The sequence below is a fragment of the Loxodonta africana genome, chromosome 3 (genome assembly GCF_030014295.1).
Source record: "Loxodonta africana isolate mLoxAfr1 chromosome 3, mLoxAfr1.hap2, whole genome shotgun sequence".
Taxonomy (NCBI): domain Eukaryota; kingdom Metazoa; phylum Chordata; class Mammalia; order Proboscidea; family Elephantidae; genus Loxodonta; species Loxodonta africana.
This window is the reverse complement of record NC_087344.1, coordinates 57,628,111-57,653,558: the sequence shown is the minus strand read 5'-3', so window position 1 is coordinate 57,653,558 and position 25,448 is coordinate 57,628,111. Positions and strand designations below refer to the sequence as shown.

The 25,448-nt window shown below is 41.4% G+C and overlaps 1 protein-coding gene across 9 annotated transcripts in view; it reads right to left on the bottom strand.

Moving 5' to 3' along the window:
* The window catches only part of ZBTB40 (zinc finger and BTB domain containing 40), a 79,272-nt gene that overhangs the window by 16,448 nt on the left and 37,376 nt on the right, over positions 1 to 25,448 (bottom strand). For 8 of the 9 annotated variants that reach the window (XM_064281441.1, XM_023554335.2, XM_010595059.3 and 5 more), the window contains 9 exons: positions 22,601 to 23,356; positions 22,022 to 22,155; positions 13,173 to 13,365; positions 12,404 to 12,561; positions 8,583 to 8,775; positions 3,141 to 3,277; positions 2,498 to 2,699; positions 2,001 to 2,134; positions 247 to 415 (listed from right to left, as the gene is read on the bottom strand). In XM_064281441.1, coding sequence (XP_064137511.1) covers positions 247 to 415; positions 2,001 to 2,134; positions 2,498 to 2,699; positions 3,141 to 3,277; positions 8,583 to 8,775; positions 12,404 to 12,561; positions 13,173 to 13,365; positions 22,022 to 22,155; positions 22,601 to 23,297 — 2,017 coding nt within the window. In that variant the 5' untranslated portion in view covers positions 23,298 to 23,356. The remainder of the gene's footprint in view (positions 1 to 246; positions 416 to 2,000; positions 2,135 to 2,497; positions 2,700 to 3,140; positions 3,278 to 8,582; positions 8,776 to 12,403; positions 12,562 to 13,172; positions 13,366 to 22,021; positions 22,156 to 22,600; positions 23,357 to 25,448) is intronic. The other variant, XM_064281443.1, reaches the window with a different exon arrangement.

Sequence of the window (25,448 nt, the reverse complement as noted above, 5' to 3'; positions counted from 1 at the left end):
GGAAACTCCTTGGGATCCTAAAAAAACTCTATTGCAACATCATTATCATCTTTACTTTCTCATTCTTTAAACACTAATAGCTCCATTTTACATCCATGCTCATGACTTCTCTAGGTACTGAGAGCATGTAGAATGAGTAAGTAATTTAAAGCAGCCATGAACTCTTACATGAACTGCTGCTTTCTTGCTCTAATAAGGAAACAGCCTGGGTGCCTGACAGGGCCCCCCACCCACCTTGGTTCTTACCAATGCATGCTAACTCCTGCATGACAGGCTGCAGGCCTGGAAACCATTTGTGGATGCTGCACAGAAGGTGACAGATTTCAATGGCTGAGACTGATTTTTCCATGGCTCTGCTCAGCACTGCTCTCAGGGAGGCTTCGGGGCTGGCTGTCTCAGAGGAAATGCTCAGAATCTAAATGAATACCAGGAGACAAAGGTCTGGGGTTAATATCAGCAGAGTTTCTCCATGGTTTCCAACTTAATAAACAAATAAAAACAATTTCAGGAAGGCATTGCTCATCTGTAATTTACACTTCTCCTCATGAGAAATGCAGCAGATATCCCTGATTTCCAAAGAAAAGGGAAAGTAACAAAAAGGGTTTAACAGGGGTATGTCAAGGTAAATGTCAAATACAAACAAGGGGCACACAAGAAAGCATTGATTATGTTCTATGAGAAATATCTTCTCAGAAATCAGGAGTCTCCCCAAGAACTTTTCTAGATCTTAATGGCACAAACTTAGAAAGCCTTAGGACTTGGTTGCTGGTGTTTCTGTCTTGAAGATCCAGACACTTTTTCACAATATATAATTGTTTCAATGTCTGGAAGTATTTCTGCATGATCAGTGGCCTTATATTTTTAGATACTTAGATGTACCCTTTTAAACATCATTTTCTTTCAGAAAGAAACTCTTCAAAGAAGGTTCAAATAGGGTCTTTAAAGAGGCCAAGAATATTATTTCAAAGCTGTCCTCTCTCAGAATGTTAGAGCTATCAGCAGATAGAGTCAGTACGCTGAGAAAATAAAGCTAAGCCATCCACAGATGGCCAAGCGCAATTTTCATTTTGGAAGATATTTTATTTCTGCTCTTTTCAAGTCTATCCAAATAAACCTGATGTCCCTGGGGGTAGGCGAGAGCTGACCAAGTGCAGAAACCCCATCTCTGAAGTCAGTGGTGTGCTGGACAGAGGAAAGCAGGGGAATCTCTCCTCTGAAGCCCTAAAGAAACGTGCGCCATCTTCTGCCCATCTAAGAGTCATACCAAGACGGGGCCAGCACCTCTGTGGACAGAGTCAGGAACCAGCCCTTCTGCACACGTTCCATGCCTACCTGGATCGAAAGGCTCTACAATTTCATGTTCCCCTGTAATTCTCTCCCACTCCAGAGGCACATGATCCTGGGCTGGACATCCGTGAACTCCCCTCCCCCTACCCAGTGCCGCCCCCTCCATCCCCACCTGGTTTTTCTGGGATGCTGGCCACATTGTGAAAAGTCTTACAGAAAATGAGTTGGCACTACTTGCTATCCTGTATGGGCAAACACTTTGTTCTATCTATGTTTATCTTGGCTCTTTCCAGGAGCCAGAACACAGCATGTAATAACACCGATTTTACTTTCCTTCATCTGAAAGAAGTTGCTTCTTAGAACATGTTAGAGAGCAGTACCATGGTTCCCCTGGAGATCTACCTAGCTTTAGACAAACAGAGTAACTGTAGGTTTGAGTCACATGGACCTGGGTTCAAATCCTGGTGCCATCTCTTACCAGTGGAGCATCCTAGACATGTTACTTAATCCCCTGGAGTCTGAGTTTCCTTATCTGTAAAATGCAGATGGTATGGGGACCGAAAGAACTGAAGTGTTACAGGATGCTTGGCTTGGCACGGGGCTAGGCATGTGGCAGGTACTCTACAGATGCTGAGGCCTCCCTTAGGAATGAAGACGGTCCCAGACATCACAGGAACTCTCTGAAACACAACTGGGTTGCATTCCCACCACACCTGTTTCACAGTCTCTGCCAGGGGCTCTTCCTCTGAGGTGAAGTACTTCAGGTCAATCTTTTGTTGGATGGCCTCTATGACCAATCTCTTATGCCGCAGGATTGTTTCTAAGGCAGCACTTTCTGGCGTGGTCACTGAAAAAAAGGGAGATGGAAGATTCATTAGTAAAACCATAAGTACCATTTTTTCCCTTTTTTTTCTCAACTCAACTCTTGATAATGAGAACACACTTCACTGATCTCCTACCTGGAGTTGGGAGTGCAGAAGGGCAAACTGCACTATAATCAGAGTATAATAATTTAAGCTTAGAATAAGTACTGTACTTTTTTTTTTTTTTAAGGTTTATCAACTCCTGTGTCGCTGAATGAGATTGCCAGTCCTTACTCTGCTCCTCTGATGGCAGGGTTGTGGATGACTACCGTAACAGAGCTCTATTTTCTGGGAAGACTGACAATTGCTAGTAGGGGCTAAACCACAGTAGAGGTCAGGTAACTCACCTGTCTGGAAGAAAGCATCGGCACCAGGCTCCCTCTGGATCTCCTCCATGAGCAAGTTCAGCGGGCAGGTCTTTGTCTCCTGAGCCACCAGCAGCAGTTGCCAAACAGCTGTCGCAGAGAGAGTCTGCTTTTCCAGAACTGCTGATATCAGAGAACTAAAACCTCCTGAGCCAGAGTCCTGTTTCACAAGCTTCTCCATGACCTTCAAGATGCAGCACAAACATGCACGTAAGGGACTTTCTAGCCACTAGCCCTGCTGCAGAGCTGCAAGCCTGGGTATTGGGTTACAGTGAATGTGTTCCTGGGGAGGAATTTTTCAACATCCTTCACCTTCTCTCACGATCTTTCTCAACTTGAGGAGTTTCTTGTATATGACAATGTTCCTCAGTCCTTCTTTTGAGCTCTTTTCTTTGTTAATACAGGAACTGCAACTATCTTACCTGTTACTCTGCCTTAGAAACTGAGTCACATTACATTTCTCCTTCTCTACTGGCCCTAGAAACGCTAAGAGCATTTCTCAACACGGCTGTGTGTGTATTTACATAAAATATAAATACAGGAATGCATTATATATATTCACATTTTCCCCTTCGATCTCATTTTACCCTCCCTCCCTTTCTCTGTCTCTTTCTCCCTCTCTTACCTCTCTTTCTCCAGGGGCTACACTCTTGGCATGTGAGATCACTTTTAGCAACATCTGGTTGTCTGTGAAAATCTCAGAGAGGTTTTCATGATACCGTCTCAATAGCTCAGTCCCATAATCATCAGTGCTTGGTTGGACTGTAAGGATATTAGGAAAACAATAATGTTTGGTGCAACGAAATCTCCTTAAGGGCTTCTCCTACAGAAGACTATGGGGTGTTACAAATTAGAGAAGAAGAGATATCAGTGCAAGAACTCTGTCCCCTCTGGGGAGCAAAGTTCAGCTCCCAGCTTGGGGCTTCAGATACATGTGTTTCGATCTTGCCTGATCTCCTTTGGTCTGTACTTAATCACTCGCTGCTTCAGGACCACAGACCAGTAACACTTTGAAAGTTAGTGCCTGGTGGTAGAAGTAGTGATTGCTCAGCAGGGGGGTAATTAGAAGGCTGCACTGGTAGGAGATTCAGATATACAAATTCAAGGGTGGTATTCATCAAGCCTGAGGTAAAGGATCCATGTGGAGATTCCAAATACAGGCAGGCATGAGTCAAGACTGTGGCAGCGAAGCTGACCCATGGTTCTTCCGTTTCTATGGCCTCTGAGCCATTCTGTTAACTACTGTCTTTTAAGGGGCCATATTTATTTGAAAGGAAAGAAAAAATCAAAACTATGAGGCAGATATTTAAAAATTTATTCTTCTCTTTGGTCCAGTAACTGTATTTCTGGGAATCTAACCTTAAGAAATTATCTGAAGGCAAAAGTCTATGTACGAAGGTATGTGTCACTGTATAATTTGTGATGATGATAAATCACAATATTTACTGAGTGCCTATTCTGTGTCAGACACTGTGCTAAATGCTGTATAAGTATTACAGCAACCACACAAAAGCAAATGTGATAGGTACTATTATTATCCCCATCTCACAGAGAGAAAAATGAGGGTCGGAAAGTTCAGTCACTTGCTCATGGTTACACAGCTAAATCATGGTGGCAGGACTGTTGTATGGTGAGGTGCCGTTGAATCGGGTCCAATTCATAGCAACTCCACGTACAACAGAACGAAGCAATTCCCGGTCCTGCACCATTCTTACCATCATTGTTATGCTTGAGCCCATTGTTGCAGCCACTGTGTCAATCCATCTCATTGAGGGTCTTCCTCTTTTTTTCTGACCCTCTACTTTACCAAGCATGATGTTATTCTTCAGGGACTGGTCCCTGCTGATAACACGTCCAAAGTATGTGAGATAAAGTCTCGCCATCCTCCCTTCTAAGGAGCGTTCTGGCTGTACTTCTTGAAAGAAAGATTTTTTCATCCTCCTGGCAGTTCATGGTACATTCAACATTCTTCATCAACGCCATAATTCAAAGGCGTCAATTCTTCTTCGGTCTTCCTTATCCAATGTCCAGCTTTCACACGCATATGAGGAGATCAAAAATATCATGGCTTGGGTTAGGCGCACCTTAGTCCTCAAAGTGACACCTTTGCTTTTAACAGATTTTGCTTCTTAACAGAATTTTTGCAGCAGATTTGCCCGGTGCAATGTGTTGTTTGATTTTTTGACTGTTGCTTCCATGTGTATTGATTGTGGATCCAAGTACAATGAAATCCTTATGACTTCAGCGCTTTCTGCATTTATCATGATGTTGCTTATTGGTCTGGTCATGAGGATGTTTATTTTCTTTATGTTGAGGTACAATCCATACTGAAGGCTATAGTCTTTGATGTACACCTGGATAGTCTTGCCACTAAAGCCATCTGTCCCCAAATAAGGGAATAATTAATATGTCACATATATATCCTTATAAGGGAAAGGTACATAGCCAAACAAACAGGATTATGGAGAGTTTTTTAAAATGTGAGGGAATGTTTATAATATTATACTCTTAAATGGGGGAAATTATAAAATTTGGTAATATCTCAACTTTGTAAAAATAATGTAAAAGATCAAATATGGCAAAGTATTAATACTGATATACTTAAGTGGTGGGATTTTAGGTTATTTTTCTTTTCTTCTTCTCTTTATTTCTGGACTTGTTCAAATTTGTATAAGGATATATTACTTTCATGAGCTAGAAAAAAGTTCTCCCATTTCCTAAATATCCTTTTTTCTGAAAACTGTCTTAGTTCCAAAGGCTCTGGGATAGAGGAGAACTTCTAGAGTTAGACTGTCTTTCTAAGGAGTGGAACATGGACTCATTTCCCCAAGCTGAATGGACACGAAGGGTAGATAATGCTGGGCACAACTAGAATCAATCAGTACTCAAATGAGAATGGGGAGGTCGTGGTTTTAGTCCTGGCTGTTGATATTCTTCCACATAGCTTGTCATAATTGTGAGCTTTATGGATGCATCCTGAGCCCTTTTGCTCCTTGGGTGCTCACAGGTGACATCTGACAGCCCTGGGAAATCCACACTTTAACAAGCCCTGAATTCTAGGAACACTGTGAGGGAGCTAGCTTAATGGAGAAGAGCAGCTCTCATATTTCAGACTTTAACTCCACAAATACTGAGAATCATTGATTTGTGATAGCTAGTTTCTGTTTTCACCTCTTGTCTGTCAGTCTGTTGTACTGTGGTGTCAGTGACAGGATAATATACCTACAAGGAAACCAGTTAATATGACTATTATTCAAATTTATGTACAACCACTAAGACCAAAGATGAAGAAATTGATGATTTTTACCAAATTCTGTAGTCTGAAATCGATCAAGCATGTAATCAAGATGCATTGATAATTACTGGTGATTGGAATGTGAAAGTTGGAAACAAAGGAGGAGGACCGGTAGTTAGAAAATACAGTCTTGGTGACAGAAGCAACTACGAAGATCACACGATAGAATTTTGCAAGTCCAATGACTTATTCATTGCAAATACCTTTTTCAATAACATAATGGTGACTATACACATGGACCCTGCCGGATGGAATACCCATACCCATAAAACCCATTGCCGTCGAGTCGATTCCAACTCATAGCGACCCTATAGGACAGGGTAGAACTATCCCATAGAGTTTCCATGGAGTGCCTGGTGGATTCGAACAGCTGACCTTTTGGTTAGCAGCCATAGCACTTCACTGCTACACCACCAGGGTTTCCTGATGGAACACACGCGAGTCAAACTGACTCCATCTGTGGGAAGAGACGATGGAAAAGCTCCACATCATCAGTCAGAACAAGGCCAGGGGCTGGCTGCCAGTCAGACCATCAATTCTTCATATGCCAAGTTCAAGGTGAAACTGAAGAAAATAAAAACAAGTCCACGAGAGCCAAAATACAACCTTGAGTATATTCCACCTGAATTTAGAGCCCATCTCAAGAACAGAATTGATGCCTTGAACACTAATGATTGAAGACCAGAAGAGCTGTGGGATGACATCAAGGACATCATACATGAAGAACGCAAAAGGTCATTAAGAAGACAGGAAAGAAAGAAATGACAAAAATGAGTGAAAAAATAGACTCTGAAACTTGTTCTTGAACATAAAGTAGCTAAAGCAAAAGGGAGAAATGAAGTAAAAGAGTTGAACGAAAGATTTCAAAGGGTGGCTTGGGAAGACAAAGTAAAGTATTATAATGAAATGTGCAAAGACCTGAAGTTAGAAAACCGAAAGGGAAGAACACACTCAGCATTCCTCAAGCTGAAGGAACTGAAGAAAAAATTCAAGCCCCGAGTTGCAATATTTAAGAGTTCTATGGGCAAAAAATTGAATGTCATAAGAAGCATCAAAAGACGATGAAAGGAATACAGAGTCACTGTACCAAAAAAAAAATTGGAAGACATTCAACCATTTCAAGAGGTAGCATATAATCAAGAACCGATGGCACTGAGGGAAGAAGTCCAAGCTGCACTGAAGGCACTGGTCAAAAACAAGGTTCCAGGAATTGACAGAATACCAATTGAGGTATTTCAACAAACGGATGCATGGCTAGATGCACTCATACGTCTATGCCAAGAAATTTGGAAAAGACAGGTACCTGGCCAGCTGACTGGTAAAGATCCATACTTATAGCCATTCCAAAGAAAGAAATGTGGAAATTATCGAACAATACCATTAATATCACATCCAAGTAAAATTCTGCTGAAGGTAATTAAAAAATGGTTGCAGTAGTACTGCAACAGGTAACTGCCAAAAATTAAGCAGGATTCAGAAGAGGATATGGAAGAAGAGATATCATTGCTGATGTCAGACGGATCTTGGCTGAAGGCAGAGAATACCAGAAATATGTTTCTCTGTCTCCTGTTGACTATGCAAAGGCGACTGTGTGGATCTTAACAAATTATAGATAACATTTAAAAGAATGGGAATTCCAGAACACTTAATTGTGCTCGTGCGGAACCTATACACAGACCAAGAGGCAGTTGTTAGAACAGAACAAGGGGATCTGTATCGTTTAAAATCAGGAAAGGCATACGTCAGCACTGTATCCCTTCACCATACTTATTCAGTCTGTGTGCTGAGGAAATAATCTGAGAAGCTGGACTATATGAAGAAGAATGCAGCATCAGGATTGGAGGAAGATTCATTAACAAACTGTGATATGCAGATGACACAACCTTGCTTGCTGAAAGTGAAGAGGACTTGAAGCGCTTACTGATGAAGATCAAAGACTACAGCCTTCAGTGTGGATTACACCTTAACATTAAAAAAAAAAAAAAAAATGCTTACAACTGGACCAAAAGCAACATCATGATAAACGGAGTTGTCAAGGATTTCATTTTACTTGGATCCACAATCAACATCCATGGAAGCAGCAGTCAAGAAATCAAACAGCATACTAGATTGGGCAAATCTGCAGCAAAAGACCTCTTTAAAATGTTAAAAAGTAAAGATGTCACCTTGAGGACTAAGGTGCATCTGACATCTGACTCAAGCCATGGTATTTTCAATCTCCACATATGCATACAACAGCTGGACAATGAGTAAGAAGACCAAAGAAGAACTGATGCCTTTGAATCATAGTGTTGGTGAAGAATGTTGAATATACCACGGACTGCCAAAAGAACGAACAAATCTGTTTCAGAAGAAGTACAGCCAGAATGTGCCTTAGAAGCAAGAACAACAAGACTTCACCTCACATACGTTGGACATGTTATCAGTAGGGACCAGTTCTCTGAGAAGGACTTCATGCTTGGTAAAGCAGAGAGTCAGCAACAAAGAGGAAGACTCTCAACAAGACAGATTGACACAATGGCTGCAACAATGGGCTCGAACACAGCAAGGATTGTGAGGAAGGCCCAGGACCAGGCAGTGCTTCATTCTGTTGTACATACGGTCACTATGAGTCGGAACCGACTTGACAGAACCTAACAACAACAAGTTTCTGTTTTGCAATGACATTTCCTAACATTATCTTATCTTCCCAGTATATAGCCAAAAGGGCGTTTTAGGCAATAATTTTCTGTGGGAGTGTTCCAGTCCAGAGAGTCAACAATTAACAAATACCTGTGGTGCTTGGCAAAGTGGCTAATTTCTGCAAATTCTCCAACAGAAGGCACAAATTTGGGAATGTCGTCTTGACAGCCTGAAGAAGTTTTACCAAACTCTCAGCAGTCAGGGTCTTCTCTTCAGTCACTCTGTGCAACAAATTTTCTATTGTCTCCTTGGGTGTTCCAACCTCACAGCAATTCAGAATCACCTGCAAGTGACAAGCAATCAACCAGACACAGTTACTGGCAATTCTAAACTTAGATCTGACACACCACTGGAAAACTCAGCAAGATGGTATTACAAGATGCCCTGGCTCCAAGTCTTCTTCTGTTGGTCCCTAGTGTTACATTTTTCATAGATTCTTCTTTATGCTGTCTTAATAAAAATCCAAAACGTTTTCCAAACAAATAACCCTATGGGGATCTTTCTTCCTTAATCACAGGTCTGTGTATTTTTTGCCTCCAACAGCTTGCATTTTGTGAAAATATTTTTACACTAAGCCAATATGATGAAGCCAGCAGCTTATATCTAATCTGGTTCTTTAGATTTGGTTCAGACTCTAAGATTAAGAAACACAGACTGGGAATTAATTAACACAGTTATAGTGTTTTTCAGTGTGTTAGGTAAACGGCATGATATTGGTGCAGGTTCTAATTTCAGAGCAGTTCTCTTATGTTACTTCTTTTTCTTTATGTGCATAGCAATTTGAATACCTAAATTATACTTTAGTCTGTGGCCTCCAAAACAATACATTTAAAGCATGTTTCTGTATTATTTTTATTGTAGATTCTTTATTGTCTATCCCTCTTATTCTCAATGACCGCATACATCAATTCTAGTATTCACTCAAAAATTCCACTCCTTTCTTCCTCCTTAATGTGCTAGGGGGTTTCTGGAGTCAAAGGAGTTCAGGGCTTCAGCAAAAGTTTAAAAAAATAAAATACATAAGAGACATTTTACAGATACATTCCTATTATAACAGAACTAATTCTTAATAGACTGCAATATGCATGGCCTGGCTCTTATGGAACTGATAAAACAGGGGATTATTTCAATACAGGTAATCTACAGATTCATAGTGACGGAATTTTGAGCTTCCCTTTGGGAAGATGCCAGTTCTCAGGAGAAGCAGTTGAACAGATCAGTCATGGTGGTATGGCAGAGACTGCTATTACCAAATTAGCTCCCATTTTAAAATAATGAATTTAGCTTTAAAACCAAATTGGTTTTATAGCTATGAAAGGAGTATCTATACACACACACACACACACACACACACACACACTATAAATCAGGTTGGCATATTTCTTGTCAGTACAGAACATAAATACTCTCTCCCTTTGTTTAAGGTCTAATATACATTAGATTGCTACTAGATGAATTAAAAGTTAAAATTTAAGAACTTGTATCTAAAATCCATACTGATTTCTGTGTTAAATCTGGAGTTCTTAAGCCAATAACCTGATACGTAATGAGGATACTGTTAAGAATAGTCACCAGATACTTTAGATCCAGAGAGACCTAATTTGAACCCAGTTCCAAAATGTATTGGCTGTGTGATCTTAGACAAGTTGTTTAATTCTTAACAAAAGAAGCTAATTGTTGGCAAAAAAAGAGAGAACAATACCAATTCTCGCATGATTCTGTACAGGATTCTATAAAATGAGATCGCAGTCTGTAGAGCCTAGCATAACTCCTACGACATACGTGACCTTTAATAAATGACAGTGGCTACTGATACTACTAGGAGGCGGCACACATAGTGGTTAAGAGAATGTGCTTTGAGTAGAAGCCTGGGTCCCAGTACTGGTCCCACCCTTAAGCACTGAGAGATATTGGGTGAACTGCTTAAACTCTTTAAGCTTCTGCTTCTTCGTGTTTAAAAAATGAGGGTAATGTTCATAAAGTTGCTGTGAGGATTAAATTCGGTAATGTTTAAAAGATGCTCAGTACATTCCTTGCCACATAGTAAGCAACAACAACAAAAAAGGCAACTATAATTATTTTAGTATCTGTTTCCAATCTTAAAGACATTCCTAGAGAATCCAAGTATTTATAGATAAGGGCCACGGAGCCATGATTAGCATTATTTCATAACAGAAAAAAGCTCTAAAAGGCCCGGGCGCATGCTCCACATGATGTGGGCACTGGCTATCGAATCGACATTCACCTCTCCACTTCCACTCTATTATTCTGCTTCAGTTTTAGTGAGGAGGGGTAGTTCAATGAAGCTCTGGTCGAACCTCAATCCTAAGAAGTGTTTTTGTGATTTATAACTAATTTGAGTTCTTCTGCTTCAGCCCTTTGTGTCAAGTAAACTGAAAGTGACAGAAGAAAATGACAGTGTGGTCTGTCTTACTGCAGAGAATGAGACTGAGTCTGGGTTCTACCTATAGATGCTGTTTTACCAAGATAATGGAAGCGTTCAAAGGACACATTCGATCTGGCTAATAAGGAAAAGGTTTGAATGAGTAATTGAATGAAATCACTAAACAGGGAATTGGGTACATCTAAAGCTATGAACAACTTCAAATGAGTGTCTGAAACTATACTTAATCTGAAGGCTAAGGAGAAAACAGGTTTAATCTTATTTTGATATTATCTTTCCCTAAGAAGTTCAAAATACTTAAAATTTTAAAAACGTAATTAACTTGCAAAATACAATTTTGAGATGAAAGGTTGTTCTCATTTTATATGGAAAAAAATAGCAATATAATATGACTGAGAAAAACAAAATCTAGGATTCAGTCCTCACTATCAACCCAGTGCTCAGCCATTATACCAGTGGTTTCTAAACATTTTCCCTCTTGAACACTGAAGCCACTTCCCATAGTTTTAAGAATTGATGCCACAAAAGTTCTCTACCCCTATTCCTTACTTCAAGATATAAAAATATTTTTAGCACAAAGTTGAAATCAATAACACCAACAAATACAGTTACCCAGTTGCCTTGGGAAGTCATGCCAGCAGTTTTCGGAGACTTTAGTAGCTAGCTGGTGGGAGAATAAATTGGTACAACCTTCCTGAAGGGCAATTTGGTAATATGTACCAAACATTGGAAAATCTTTATGCTCTCTATCAAAAAATCTTCTTCTTAGAAATTATCCTAAGGAAATAATTTGAGAAGTACACAAAGATTTGTATGCAAGGATCTTCTCTACAACATGATTTATAATAGCAAAAATTTGGAAAAATGCCCAGTGATAAAGAATTAATGAATTTTGATACACCTATCAGACAGAATACAATACAGCTACAAATCCATATTATAGGTAGGAAAATATGTTCACAATATAGTAAATAAACAGGTTACAAAACGGTATGTTCTGGAGAACCCCATCCTAGGGTGACTCAAATGAGACAGAGTGGGGTGATGCTCCAAAACGTTAACGGTGATCATCTCCGAGGGGTGACATCGTCAGAGGTTTGAACGTGTTTTCTTTTTGCTTATTCTCCAAATTTGCTACAGATGAAGAGTGTACCGTTTTTGTAAAGAGAAAGAGTATCATAATAATTATAAACGTGCTTTAACACTTTAACTCTTGGTGTTGCTGTTCTGTAGCAAAAACTCATTTGAGTCAGGGCAGGAATATCACATGTTTATCCATTTATCCACCCATCTGTCCAAACATTTACTGTATGGCTACAGTGTGCAAGGCCCTCAGCAAGCTGCTGCAAAGGGGTACAAAGAGGCATGAACAAGACCCCTAACTTCGAGGTGCTTACTATGCAGTACAGAAAAAAATAACGCCAAGGTGAGAAGGGCTATGTGCCACAAAGTGGTGAAAAGGTGCCACATGAGTTCAGAAGGGGGAAGAGATATTCTACACAGTTACCCTCTTCTCAGTGCCAGGCAGGAACTCTTCCTTGGCTGTTTCCAGGAACTCCATGATAGGTCTCAGCTGTGTTACGCACCGTATCAGGTCCTCTTTGTGTTCCAGTAACAAAACAGACAAGGTCTTTCCCTCCTCTGTGCTCCCTAGGGGAGAAAGTGCTGGAGACGCACAAGAGAAGCTAGTCAATTTGAAGAAAATGACAGCGTCGTTTGTCAAGAGAGATCTAACAGAATAGTAAAGTGATGCTCAGCTTATTCTGAGCACCCGAATGCAGGCTGTCTTTAAAAAAAAAAAAAGGCTCTCTTTTAGCAGAGGAAAATACTTTATTATTCTGTTTAAACTCTATGAAAGGAAAAATGTTTCATTTATCTGTCGAAACACAAAGCTACAGAGCCAGCCAGAGGTTAACTTCTGGTTGGCAAGGCCACTGCTTTGTACCTAACCCAAATGAGAGAAGCTTCAGCCTTTAAGCGCTATCAGCCAACCACCTCACCCTGGGCACTCAGTCATGGATTTGGATGTGTGGCTTTTGAAGGGCAAGAGAACAAGGCTGGTATTCTCCAACTTCAAGGTGTCAGACTAGTTAACTAGGAGGTAGGGATGGAGATTCAAATTTAGTTGGTATGTATTTAACATGCAGCTTTTGGAGTTACATACAGAACTTATGTGAAAACCAGCTGACTGGCTAAGGCACCTATCATTGGACCACCTTTATAGCATCTTCCCAGAATACAGCTCAGTCATCCAAGTGGATGGGGTCTTCTCCTACCTTTTGGCTGCACTGCTTCTACATCTTCTGGCTTTCTACCTAATAGTGCTGTTTTTACTGCAGGATTAGAGTCTTGGTACAGCCTCAACAGGGACACAACGGTCTGAACATCCATGCTCTCATCTCTTACTTTATCCAGGATTCTCTGGAATGCTGAGTGTCCTTCTTCAGCCTCAAGACACTCCATCATGGTCTGTGGAAGAAAGAGAGATTGGCCTGCCACAAGAACTACACACTCCTTGGATCTGGCAATAAAGGCCCTCAAAAATGTGATCCCTGCCTACCTCCTCCAGCACCTCCTCGCCCACCACACTTCTTCCCCAGCAGCAGTTCCAACCAACCAACCCTGCTGCTGCATGCTTGCATCCTTGTCCTCTGGAGGACTTCGGTTCCGCTCTCTAACCTTGCTCAGGGGCTACTTCTTATAGCAGGCCCTTCCCAGCCACAGATACCACCCCACTCCTCTCAACTGCTTTTAATGCTGTATGTACCGCACTATGATTATTTATTTATTTTCTCCTACTAGACTTTTTGAGGATGGGGCCATGCTTTTTCTACAGCTCTGTAGCCTCACAACTAGCACAGCCTGGCACATAGTAGGCGTTCAGTGAATTTTTAACCAACTCAATCAGATGCACTTCTTACCCGACCACAACTCTTCCAAATCTTAAGACATTTTATTATTTGAAAATGCAATTAAAACCTCACAATTTAGGCAGAAAGAACACTTTAAATCATTTACACTACGAATGAAAGAAATGGGGCCTTATTACTTTTAGATATATCCTGTAACTCAATTTAGGCTAACGATGCGTTGGTTGGTAGCTGCCAGCTGCAAGACCGTATCATTCACACATCAATTAACCCATGCTAATAAAAAAAAAATTTTTTTTTTTTTAATGATTCTGATTCTAACCTGGAGGTGTGTCAAAGTTTCTTCTAAAAGTTAAAAAAAAAAAAAAAAATCCCCTTACCGACGCTGCTTCCACGACAAGCCTCACCCCCAGCCTTACGCCACTTGACCTTTCCATGGCATTTGGAGTTACTCTTGCCTGTCACAATTCTCCTCTGATTTCAGTAACGCTGCAGCATTCTGGGTGAGAGCTCACCTTTCAGCCTGTTCAGCCTTCCTCACTAGCTCCTCTTCTGAATCCCTAACCATAATCAATATTTAAAACTAGTCTCAACTTTTTATATTTTTCTCTTTATACTTTCCCTCTTGAAAAGCTCTCTCACGGGTACAGCTATACACCTATCACCTTTATGCAGATAACCCTTCAAACTCGCTCTCTAATCCTGAGCTCAGTTTCAATCTAGAGCCACAGGGTTTCTGCTAGATACGCCTTAGCCTCCAGAAGGCTCGGCAGCACATACTAAAGCCCAACTCACCACCTGGACTCCCTTAAACATAAAGTGCGACCGTATTGACAAGCCCAGTGTAAAATCTGTAACACTGGGATTCCTTTCTTGGCCTGACAGAACGAACACCTCTCACACTAATGGGAAGAAGGCCATTTGGAAGGCAGGTTCCATATCTCTATATTAGCGATAATGAATTTATTTAAAAAGATTTGAAATTCAAAACTTAATTTGTATATCTATATATGTCTTTTTTTTTTATGTCTCTACTTAGCAAAACTACAACCTACCTTTGATGTTTTTAGTGGCAATACTATAAAAGAAAATTTTAAAAAACGTTTTCTCGTGAGAAAGTCTTCATAGAGCAAAAAGTTAACATTTACCACATACACAAAGCACATGAAAGAATCTGATAAATGCCTACATTTGCAAAGTCCAGTTGGACAGCTGTTATTATAAATTCTGGTAGTAATTATGTGTTTAAAATTCTTGTTTGGAGAGATTTTATCTCCTCTCTCTGCCCCAAAAAATAGGAATTATAAATAAGCTAGACCTTTGTGTTTCTTAGCTTTGCTTTGAATCTAAGGTAACTCTATTTAAAAAATAATATATAACTTAGATAAAGACATCTGTTGATCACATGTTTGGTCCTATTGTTATGTTTTTGCCAGTTGACCTATAATCTCTTTAGAATGTCTTTTTCCGGAAAGCAGTAGGGACCCTGTAGTAGACAACCTCTAAAATGGCTCCCAATGACCCCTGCCTCCTGGTTTTCATGTCCTTGGACTACACTTAACGACTTACTTCCAAGGAAAAAATACACTAAAAGCAATGGGATGCCACTTCTGAGGTTAGGTTACATAATGACTGTAACACACCTCCAACTCCCCCCTCGCTCTCAGCCCTTGCTCTGGGGGATGCAAGCTGCCATGCTGTGAGCTGCCCTATCGAGAGACCACGTAGCAAGGAACTCATATCTCTGGCCAACAATCCGTGAGTATGCTTGGAAAGGGATCTTCTGAAGCCTGCCAACAGCCCTCTGAGTGAGCTTAGAAGCAGATACCGCCCCCCAGTTGAGCCTTCAGGGGACTGCAGCCCTGGCTGACACCTGGACTGCAGCCTTGTGAGGAATCCTGAGCCAGAGGAGTAGGCAGGCTAAGCCACATTCAGATCCTGACCCACAGAAACTGAGCTGATAAACGCTTGTTGTTTTAAACTGCTGATTTTTAGAATGTTTTGTTATACAGCAATTGATATCATTGCTAATACCCATAGTTAACACGTTTCTTTTTATTTTCCCTTTTGCTCCTTCCTTCCTTTCTTTTGTGCATCTTAACTGATACAACACAAAGCTATCTCATTCAATCCTAGGCCAGGTTTTTTTTTTTTTTTTTTCTTTTTTTCACCTGAAGCTCTCCCAATATTCCAAATCTACCTCTCTCACTATCCAGTTTGTCTAGCATTACTATCTGAGCCAGGGGGGGAAGAAGCTTTCATCAATGGTGGCATCTGAGCCGCTTCTCATTATCCTCGCTGCTGTCTCCCCCTCTGCAGAACTACTCAGCAGTGAAATTAAAACATTTGTTAACTTCATTGCTCAGCAGTGACGCTACGGTGACCATCTGGGGAGAGAAGCAGGGGTGGGCTGATGAGAAGGCCAGGCAGGAGCAGTCAGCTGCCTGGACAGCCCTGCTCACCACTCTCTTCCAGAACCTACTGGGGACCTGCACCAGAGCCAGCGTTATAGCTGTTACTTCATCAGCTCCCAAAGCTTCCTGGGGCTCAGCAGCAGAGCAAACCCTTTTCTGAAATAGCCTGTCTGCCTAAACAGAAGGGTGTCACATATTGCTACATACTGGGGTCCATCCATCCCTACCATGTAACAGAGCTCAGAGAGCTAAAGCAACACAGAGTGTTGTCAAAGGGCTAAATTCTTTAACCACACATTTGGAGTCCCTTTGATACTCAGAGTTAAAAGTACTTTGGTAAATCCATGTCAATGCATGGTCACAAAAATCAAAGTAATTTTTTTTTTTTTTTAAACCTATGAGTAAAATATCGGGCAATATGTTTAAAGATGGGACCATTTCCTTTCCCTCTATGACACAGGAAAAATGATTTAATCTTTCCCTTATACTCAAGTCTTTTAATTGACTTTATTTTCCTATCTGTTTGTCTTCTGTCTTCAGATTTGTTCCAGTTACACTATATTCTCATTGCTTCCTGCCTCCCCTGCATGCTGAGCAGACCACAACAGCTCAACAGTGTCCCAGACACTGTGTATACATGCCTGCCATCTACTTAACCCACACTTGGTCTAGGAGGCATTTCCACTTCTCCTTTAGCAAAGGATCAGAGAAGTTAAATAACTTGCCCAAGGTCACACAGCTAATAAACAGAATGGTCTGGATGAAACACTATACTCATTTCATAGACCTGGCAATCCCTTTCACCCAGGTCGATTGTCCAGGCTTTGAGTGGAATCCAATGCATTTTACACTGGACTCTATTGTATTTACCAGAATCAACACCACTTTGAACACCGGGTGGTATCTATACAATGTGGACCATTCTTCTTGGCCTCAATGATTAGAATAGTCTGGTAAGTGCTCAATAAATGTTTAACTGAATAAAATTCCCTTTCCATACAACTACTAGCCCTTCTATCTATGGCTGCAAAGCTTAGACTTAGTAATTAACAGAGAAGAGATTGGGAAAAACACTACCACCAATAACAACTTATTTTTATCTCTTGTAGACCTGTAAAGTGAATTCTATTAACTCACTTCTCAAGAGGGTTACCCAACATTGTTAGTGAACCTAGTGCACCAAACACAGACCTGTACTTCTTGATAAAACTCCAGAGGACCGACATGGTTGGAAACCATGTCGCATAAAGGAGGAGATATGTTTGCCTTTGGAATACAGCTGAAGGAGAAAAAGTACTACTAGGTCTTCAGCTTTGGGAGTCTTTCTAGAACTTTAGATGAAAGGTATATTAAACAGTAAGGAAATCAATAGTAGAAAAGTTATCTCCTTACTCTAGTCAAAGACTCACTTTGCTATATACACAATTAATTTTTAAAAGAGGGAAGTGGTTAGGAATAAAGAAGACAATTAAAAGTTCTAGCATAAAAACGGGGGGAAAAATGTTCTGGCTTTAAATAAAAGCTTTACTCAACTTAGTCAGTAAGCCTCTTAGGTTAGCACCTGCTCTTCTAACTCAGAGCTACAGATAGGCAGAAGACGCTTTCCCATCACAGTACCCAAGAGATTTCTCCTTCATCAGTTTTGGCTCTGGTTTCACACAATTCAAGCAGCCCAGCCTCTTCTCACATTGTGGCAATCACTGCTTAAGGGAATGGCTTTCCCACCTTTCATGGCTGATCTCAGGAAATAAAATAATCGGGACACTGGCTCATGGTATCCTCCCTTAAACCAATCCAAGCCAGCTGCACACACCACAGCCATGTTTCAGAAAAGAAACAGGCTAGTCCATCTTCAACCAGAACACAACATCACTCATGACCTTCCTTAGTGCTGCTTCTCAAAATGTGGTCTCAGACACCAAGCCTCAAAATTACGTATCTGAGGTAAGCGGGTTTTAATGTTAAGCTGTCTCAAATTACGTTACAAGGATTACACAAATAGCAATAGCAAAAGAAAATGGTCAAAGCTCTTTGGGAGTTAAAAATAGAAAACAAACAACTTTTAAAGTCATAGCTGAAACTTAGAATAACATTGCTCCAAGTGAACAGTTTTTAAATGTGCTCATGGTTGACGTGTTTTGGCGAACTTCTGTGCACATTTCCACAAACAAATAATTACAAGTGTGGCAGGATTTCTTTGCTATGAAAACATTCTATGAGGACAGGGATCAAGTCTTATTTACATATATTTTCCTAGCCATAATCAGCTCAGTGCCTGGGACATGTTAGTTGCTCAGTAAATACCTGCTGAATCAGGCGGTAGGCAAAGAGGAACACTTGGGGAAAATGGCTATTTAGCAGCCCTTGATCAGCAATAAAAAGATACATACAACGACACGGATGAATCTCAAAATAATTCTTCTGAATGAAAGAAGCCAGGCCAAATTAAAAAAAAAATACATACTGCTGGAAACCCTGGTGGTATACAGCTCAGCTGCTAACCAAAAGGTCGGCAGTTCGAATCCACCAGGCGCTCCTTGCTATGGCGCTCCTTGCAAACCCTATGGGGCAGTTCTACCCTGTCCTATAGGGTCGCTATGAGTCATAATTGACCCAACAACAACAGGTTTTTTTTTTTTTTTGGGTATGATTCCATTTATATAATACCCTAAAGAATGCAAAGTAATCGACAGTGACAAGAAGCAGGTCAGTGGTTACCTGGGGATGGGCGAGTGGAAAGGGGCAGGAGGGAAGGATGATAAGGAACACCAGGAAACTTTTAGGAGTGATAGATATGTTTATGATAATGATTGTGGTGATGGTTTCACGGAGTATGTCAGAACATCCAACCATATACTTTAAAATGTACAGTTAACTGTATGTCAATCATACCTAGATAAAGCCGTGTAAAGAAAGAGAGACAGGGGACAGAAACAGAAAAAGAGAGATGGAGGGCCTAATTATAAGGTGGTACCTCCTTAACTCTTATTTAATTTCATCTTATGACCTTAACATATCTTTTCCCTTTTTCATTCTGAAGCTGAGCAACTCATTGTGGAACATAACAGAATTGGTTTAAATGCAGCCACCAAGTGATTTGTAGAGCTCTTACTCTGACCTCTAAAACTGAAGAAGAAATAACATAAGCCTATAATGATCACCAACAGTGAATCACTGTCCTTTCAAAGCACCACTAATGTTGCTGCTATCAAAAGATTAGGACAAGAATTGGGAAGAAAAAAATAATAAATGCTGAATGAATCCATGTATAACAGACATTTCTTGAGCACCCATTATGCACCAGACACTTTTAGGTACCAATGTTTTTTTTAAAAAATGCATAAAGCACACTTCAAGCAAGCACAGGGGTGACACTAGTAATTGGAGTATTGCTGATCTAAGGAATGACACTGTTCCTCTGTAATCAAAGCTAAGGAGGCCAGTCTTAAAGAGAGAAAATAAAGAAGTGTGTCGATAAGCTATCAAGGTAACAACGTAATAACAAAAATAGTGGACTGAACACTTAGGAAAACATCCAAGTGCAGAAATATAAAACCATAATGTCCTTCAGCACAATTGGTACAAAGATGCCAAGGATTTACAACCTGAAACCTCCCTAAGAGAGTCACCCGGTTTAGCTCAGCCTTGTAAATAGTTTATCTTTCAAGAAAACAATTTACAGCCAACTGTGTTTTGTGTGTGTGTGTGTGTGTGTGTGTGTATTAACCATAGTTAGACATTGAATTTTTTTTTTTTTTTTTTAAAGTAACTTGCTATGAATCAGGGAATGTTTAAATAGTAGGCATCTACTGTTTGGATTAATAGTAACTATTACCTTGCCTCAGCAATACGGGAAGGCCTCCCTACCCTACCCCCATGCAGTATAATGAATCACTTAATATGGTCCTTCTAGCCACGGTCTTTGTGATTCACACACAAGGACTGAGTGGGACTATACAAATAAGGTATATGGAGAAGCCCTGCTGGTGCTGTGGTTAAGAACTCAGGCTGCTAGCCAAAAGGCTGACAGTTCGAATCCACCAGCTACTCCTTGGAAACTCTATGGGGCAGTTCTACTCCATCTTACAAGGTCACTATGAGTTGGAATCAACCCAACAGGAATGGGTTTGGGCTGGAACCTATGATGGTTGGGGTTATGTGTCAACTTAGCTAGGCCATAACTCCCAAAACTGTGTGGTTGTCCTTCATTTTATGTGTTGATGACGGAGGATTGGTATAGGGTGTGTTTTGCGTCGCAGCCTTGCAGGTAGGCGTGACTCAAGTCCCACCCTTACTCAAGTTATGGCCTTCCCTGGGGTGTGGTCTGCATCTAAGGTATATGTGTGGACGACCTGGCCGTGCTCTCTCTCTCTGCATCTGGATCCTCCGTCCAGTTCGTGATCAATTGACCTCCGGTTCTTGGGGCTTGAGCCAGAAGCCTGCTGTCTGATCTGCCAATTCTGAGATTCCCTGGCCTCCACAGCCCTGTGTGCCAGCCTCCATGATCTGACCTGAATTGCCAGCGTCCACAGCCTTCTGAGCCAGCAGCCTTTAGTTTTCAACTGCCAGTTTGGGTTCATCTACCCCTGTAGCCACATGGGTCAGGGGAAGCCTGCGCCTGACCCATGGATTTAGGACTTGCCTGCCTCCACAACTGAGTGAGCCATTTCTTTTATACGGTTTGTGAGTTCTGTGAGATGGGAGGCTGAGTACTGGGAGGGGTGGTGGTGGGGGGTAGTCAATGTTAGAGATGATGGAGCCGTAAAGCAGTTTGGAAAAGATGGACATTTGGGACATTTAACCTCTGCCTCATAGGAACCAGCTTTGTGCTGATCCTTATAAAAGAAATTATTCATTTACCCCAACGGATCGAATGAGCAAGCCAGCTGGGGCAGTGCCTCTCCCTCTGCCAGCAGCCTCTCAGAATGCAGAAGCATGGCTGGAAGAAAGCAGAAGATGAGGGGAATTCTAAAGGAGCTGTGAAGTCTAGCCCTGCAGGATCAGGTAGCAAGGGAGATCCTGAAAAAAAGAAAAGGTCAGCTGGGAGGTAGACAAGGATAACCACCTGGCAGTTTCCTGTCAGGCAATTCCTAAACTTTTATACACACATGTAACATTTCCACCCTGTCAGCAGCAGTACAACTCAGTGCCTCAGAGAACAGCTCTAACATCAGAATGCATAGGTTTGAATTCTGGTTCAGAGTCTTATGAGCTCTGCGACCTCGGCCAAGTTATATCACCTCTTTGAAATAGTTTTTCATCCATAAGATGGGACTAAAAAATAGTACCCACCTTGAGGATTTTTGTGAGGATTAAATGACATAAGTACCATGCTTAGGAAAGTAAGTGTTTAATAAACATTCACCATTATTGTTTTTATATCTGAAAATGGTCACTGTATTCCTCAACACTGGATGCAATTTACTGAATATAAACATATTAAATCCTTTTTGTACCAGTTTTGAGTGTTTATTGCTTTGTTTTTGTTTTCAGTGTTTAAATCCCTGATTTGAGGTTAGTCATGACTACTTCTGCCTTATCTTATCCTTGATTGATCAGGCAGGAATGGAACGTACCATTAACTATCCTGGATCAACACTGGTGGTAAGCTAGGATTTGCCTGGTGACCAAAACGTAACTTCATTTTGAAAGTATCTGGCCCAGTACTTGTGCCAGGCTGGCCTTTAGGGAATAATTGCCAAAAAGAATAAAATCAAAATCTGAAAAAAACTGAACCCCTAAGGTATTTTTGTATTTTCAGATTTCTGCCCTATATGGGAAGTTGATAACGTTACCCTGAGAACACTCAACTAGCAAACAAATAAAGAAACAAGTACCTACCTCCTTCTGTGGACCTTTAATTTCCGAACATTCCTCTAGTCTTTTTAAAACATCCTGGGTAACGGAGAGTGCATCTGAGAAGATACTTTCATTTTCCAGGAGAAAATCCAGCTGGTAACGTTTCCTCTCATACTCTGAATGTTAAAAAGAAAAAGAAAAAAAAATCAGCCATTCATTACTTGAAGTGATTGCATAAAAGTTTAAGCTGTCTGTGGAAAACCTTCAGGTCTCATACTGCATTTAACTAATATCCAACGTGTAATAAACAACAACACCTCTCACAACTTCATCTTATACTCAGCCTGGTTAAAATAATGGATAATTACCTGAAATGGTTCATCCTTATCTCAGTAGTACTTTTCTGCTCTGGAGTTCATCTTCAGACTTTCAACACTCAAAAACACAGACACTTTTGAAAGAAGACTGGCCTAGTAAGAGTATTCCATTAGATTTTGGTTTCCTAGCTAACAGTGGTCTTTGGTAAATACATCTATGGAACCAAAAAAGTTCATAAAGATCCCTGAATCTACTCACTGACAATGGAAAAACAGACTACAACTATTGAAAGTGAGTTATTACCTGGTTCTGTGCTTGCCTCCATGGCCTCACCAAAGGTTTGTACAACAGGGGAAGGGGAGCAAACCTCCGCTGAGTTAGGAGTCTCTGCTGGCGTTTCTGCATTCCTCAGCATCTCCTGGGCAGTGGGAGGTTCCACACTCGGCTCCTGTGGAACTGGCTGGGCTGCCTCCTCTGTCTCGGCTTTCACAGGGCCCCCTGGAGGGGCAGAACCTTCAAGGGGAACATGGGGCTCTCCAGCACCCTCGGAGGAGAGGATTTCCACTTGAGGCTTCTCGGGTTCCTTCCTGAATGACTCTGGGGATGGCACAGGGACATCTCTCCCCACCTGACCCTGAATGGAGCAGTTTACGAGGCTGGTCAGAAGATTTTTACAGCTAACGGCCACATCAAACATCTGTAGGCTGTCGGCTAAAGAGATGATTTTGGAGAAGTTGTGCTTGCCCACAGGGAGTTTGCCTGTGTACATCATTTCTAACAAGAGGGCAAACTCCTCGGGGCTCACCACAGAGGCATCAATGGAGATGGTGTCTGTGTTGTCCAGCAGGGTTTTGAACAGGAGGCTGGCAGCGGCCAGGACCAGCTTGTGAGCCCTGAAGTAAATGGAGCCGATGGAGATGGTGCAGTCACAGAACTGCTGCTCCTTGCACAGTGTGTAGAGCTGCTGCAGCAGCTGCCGGCTGTAGTTGGGGAGCTCCATCTCATTGACTCTGCCCTTAGGACTTCTCTTCCTCCAGAGTCCACCTTGTGGGCATCAGCCTAGAGAAGTCCAGAAGACACCATGTTAATACTTCACGAGCACACAGTAAACACCTTGGATAAAATGCTAACAAACAAACAGGTAATCCCTCATTCATTCAATAAATGTTGCTCAATAGGATGGGACACCGCGCCAGGCATACTAAATTATAATTATGTTTTTAACTACATGAACAGGACTATGCTTAATGCTCTATATGGATGGTCTCATTTAATCCTCACAACAACTCTAGTCAGAGTGATCTTTTCAGCACATACTCAGATCTTGTCACTTCTTTGCACAAAAGGCTCCAATGGCTTCCATTTCAGAGTAAAAGCCAAAGTCCTGACAACGGCCTGCAAAGGCATTCATGATCTGGCTTGTCATTGGCCCTTTCATCTATCTTGTCCCACTTCTCCTGCTCACCCGGTCTGCTCTAAGCACACCACCTTCCTTGCTGTTCCTGCAACATACTAAGCATGCTTCCGTCACAGGGTTTCCTTGCCTATCTGCACAGTGCGTGCTCTCACTTCCATCACTTCTCTGCTCAGAAGCCAGGTAAGCAGTCAGGCCTTCCCTGACCATGTTCTTTAAACGGCAGCTCAGGATGTCCTACACCCCCCTTACTCTGCTTTATTTTGCACCACAGTACTTACCACTATTGACATACCTGATGTTCACTTGCTTATTACCTGTCTCTTTTCACTATAATGTGGAAACCCTGGTGGTGTAGTAGTTAAGAGCTATGGCTGCTAATCAAAGGGTCGGCACTTCCAATCTGCCAGGTGCTCCTTGGAAACTCTACGGGGCAGTTGTGTTCTGTCCTATAGGGTCACTATGAGTCAGAATCGACTCAACAGCAATGCGTTTGGTTGTTTTTTTTGGTTTCACTAGAATGTAAGCTCCATGAGGGTAGGAACTTTATCATCTGCTGTGCTTAAAAATCTGCCTGACACAAATATTGGTGGTTTGTTGGTGGAATGAATAAATTACTGGAGGAAAATGTAATAATAGATATTTGCACACAAATACCCAATTTGAGAGATACAGGAGTCCAGGAGTTAAAGTCAAGATTTGAGGAGGCTGACCAGTGTCTTAAAAGCTAAGTAGGCACTGACGAGGTAAAAGGAGTGGGAAAAGCAAGCTTTCCAAGCAGGGAAGCCTGCACGAGCACAGTTAACAAACCATCCCGTAGTAAAGGGAGGAGCGTTAGGAAGCACGTTGTGAGGAGCCTGGTGATACGGAAACAGAAGCAGGGGTGGGACTGTCGAGAGATGCATCTGCAGAGGAGGCAGGGCCCTGGTCACAGAGGGATAGACGGTCCACGCTTAGGAGCTTGAATCGTAACCTAAAGGCAACGATGAGCCACTGAAGGGCTTTCAGCAGCAGAGTCACATGGTCAGATACACATTTTAAATATATTTCACCTCAGTGATATCTGTGCAGTATTTGAGAGGGATAATGCTGGAAACAGGTTCTGTTATTTGCAGGAATTCAGGGGAAAAACCAACGAGGTCTTCAACCAGAGCAGTGGTAACAGGAGAGGAGTAGAAAGCCAAAGAGATTTAGCATGTATAATCGCCACGATTTCGGATCTGAATGGAGGTGAGGGAAGGAGTGTCGACTCCCAGGTTCTTGATTTGGTGAGTGAGTAGATGATGGTGCCACCACCTGACTCAGATAAGACAAGAAAAGATAGTTTACGGAAGAAGACAACTAGTTCAGCCTTGGATTTGAGAATGTCATGGTGATAACTAAAATTGTACAGTCTCACTGTGTAAGGAAAGCCATTACATTAAGAATGGGAAGGCGTATGCCAAAATAATAACAGTGATTGCCCTTGTCAGCAGGATTATAGATAATCCCCCCCCCACCATTTCTTTATATTTTTGAACTTCTGAAATAGACAAATAAAAAAAAAAAGTATTTCCTAAAACGAAGGTAAATTTTTCAGTTCTAGCCGTCTGAAAGCCTGTCTATGCCATGGCACTTAACATTGAGGGGTGTTCGTGAATTCATATAAATTTCTCAGCTTCCTCAAAAGGGCATCTTTGAGAACATCTAGCCCTGTTGTTTGAGTACGGTTTCTGCTTTAATATTTTGGCCATTATG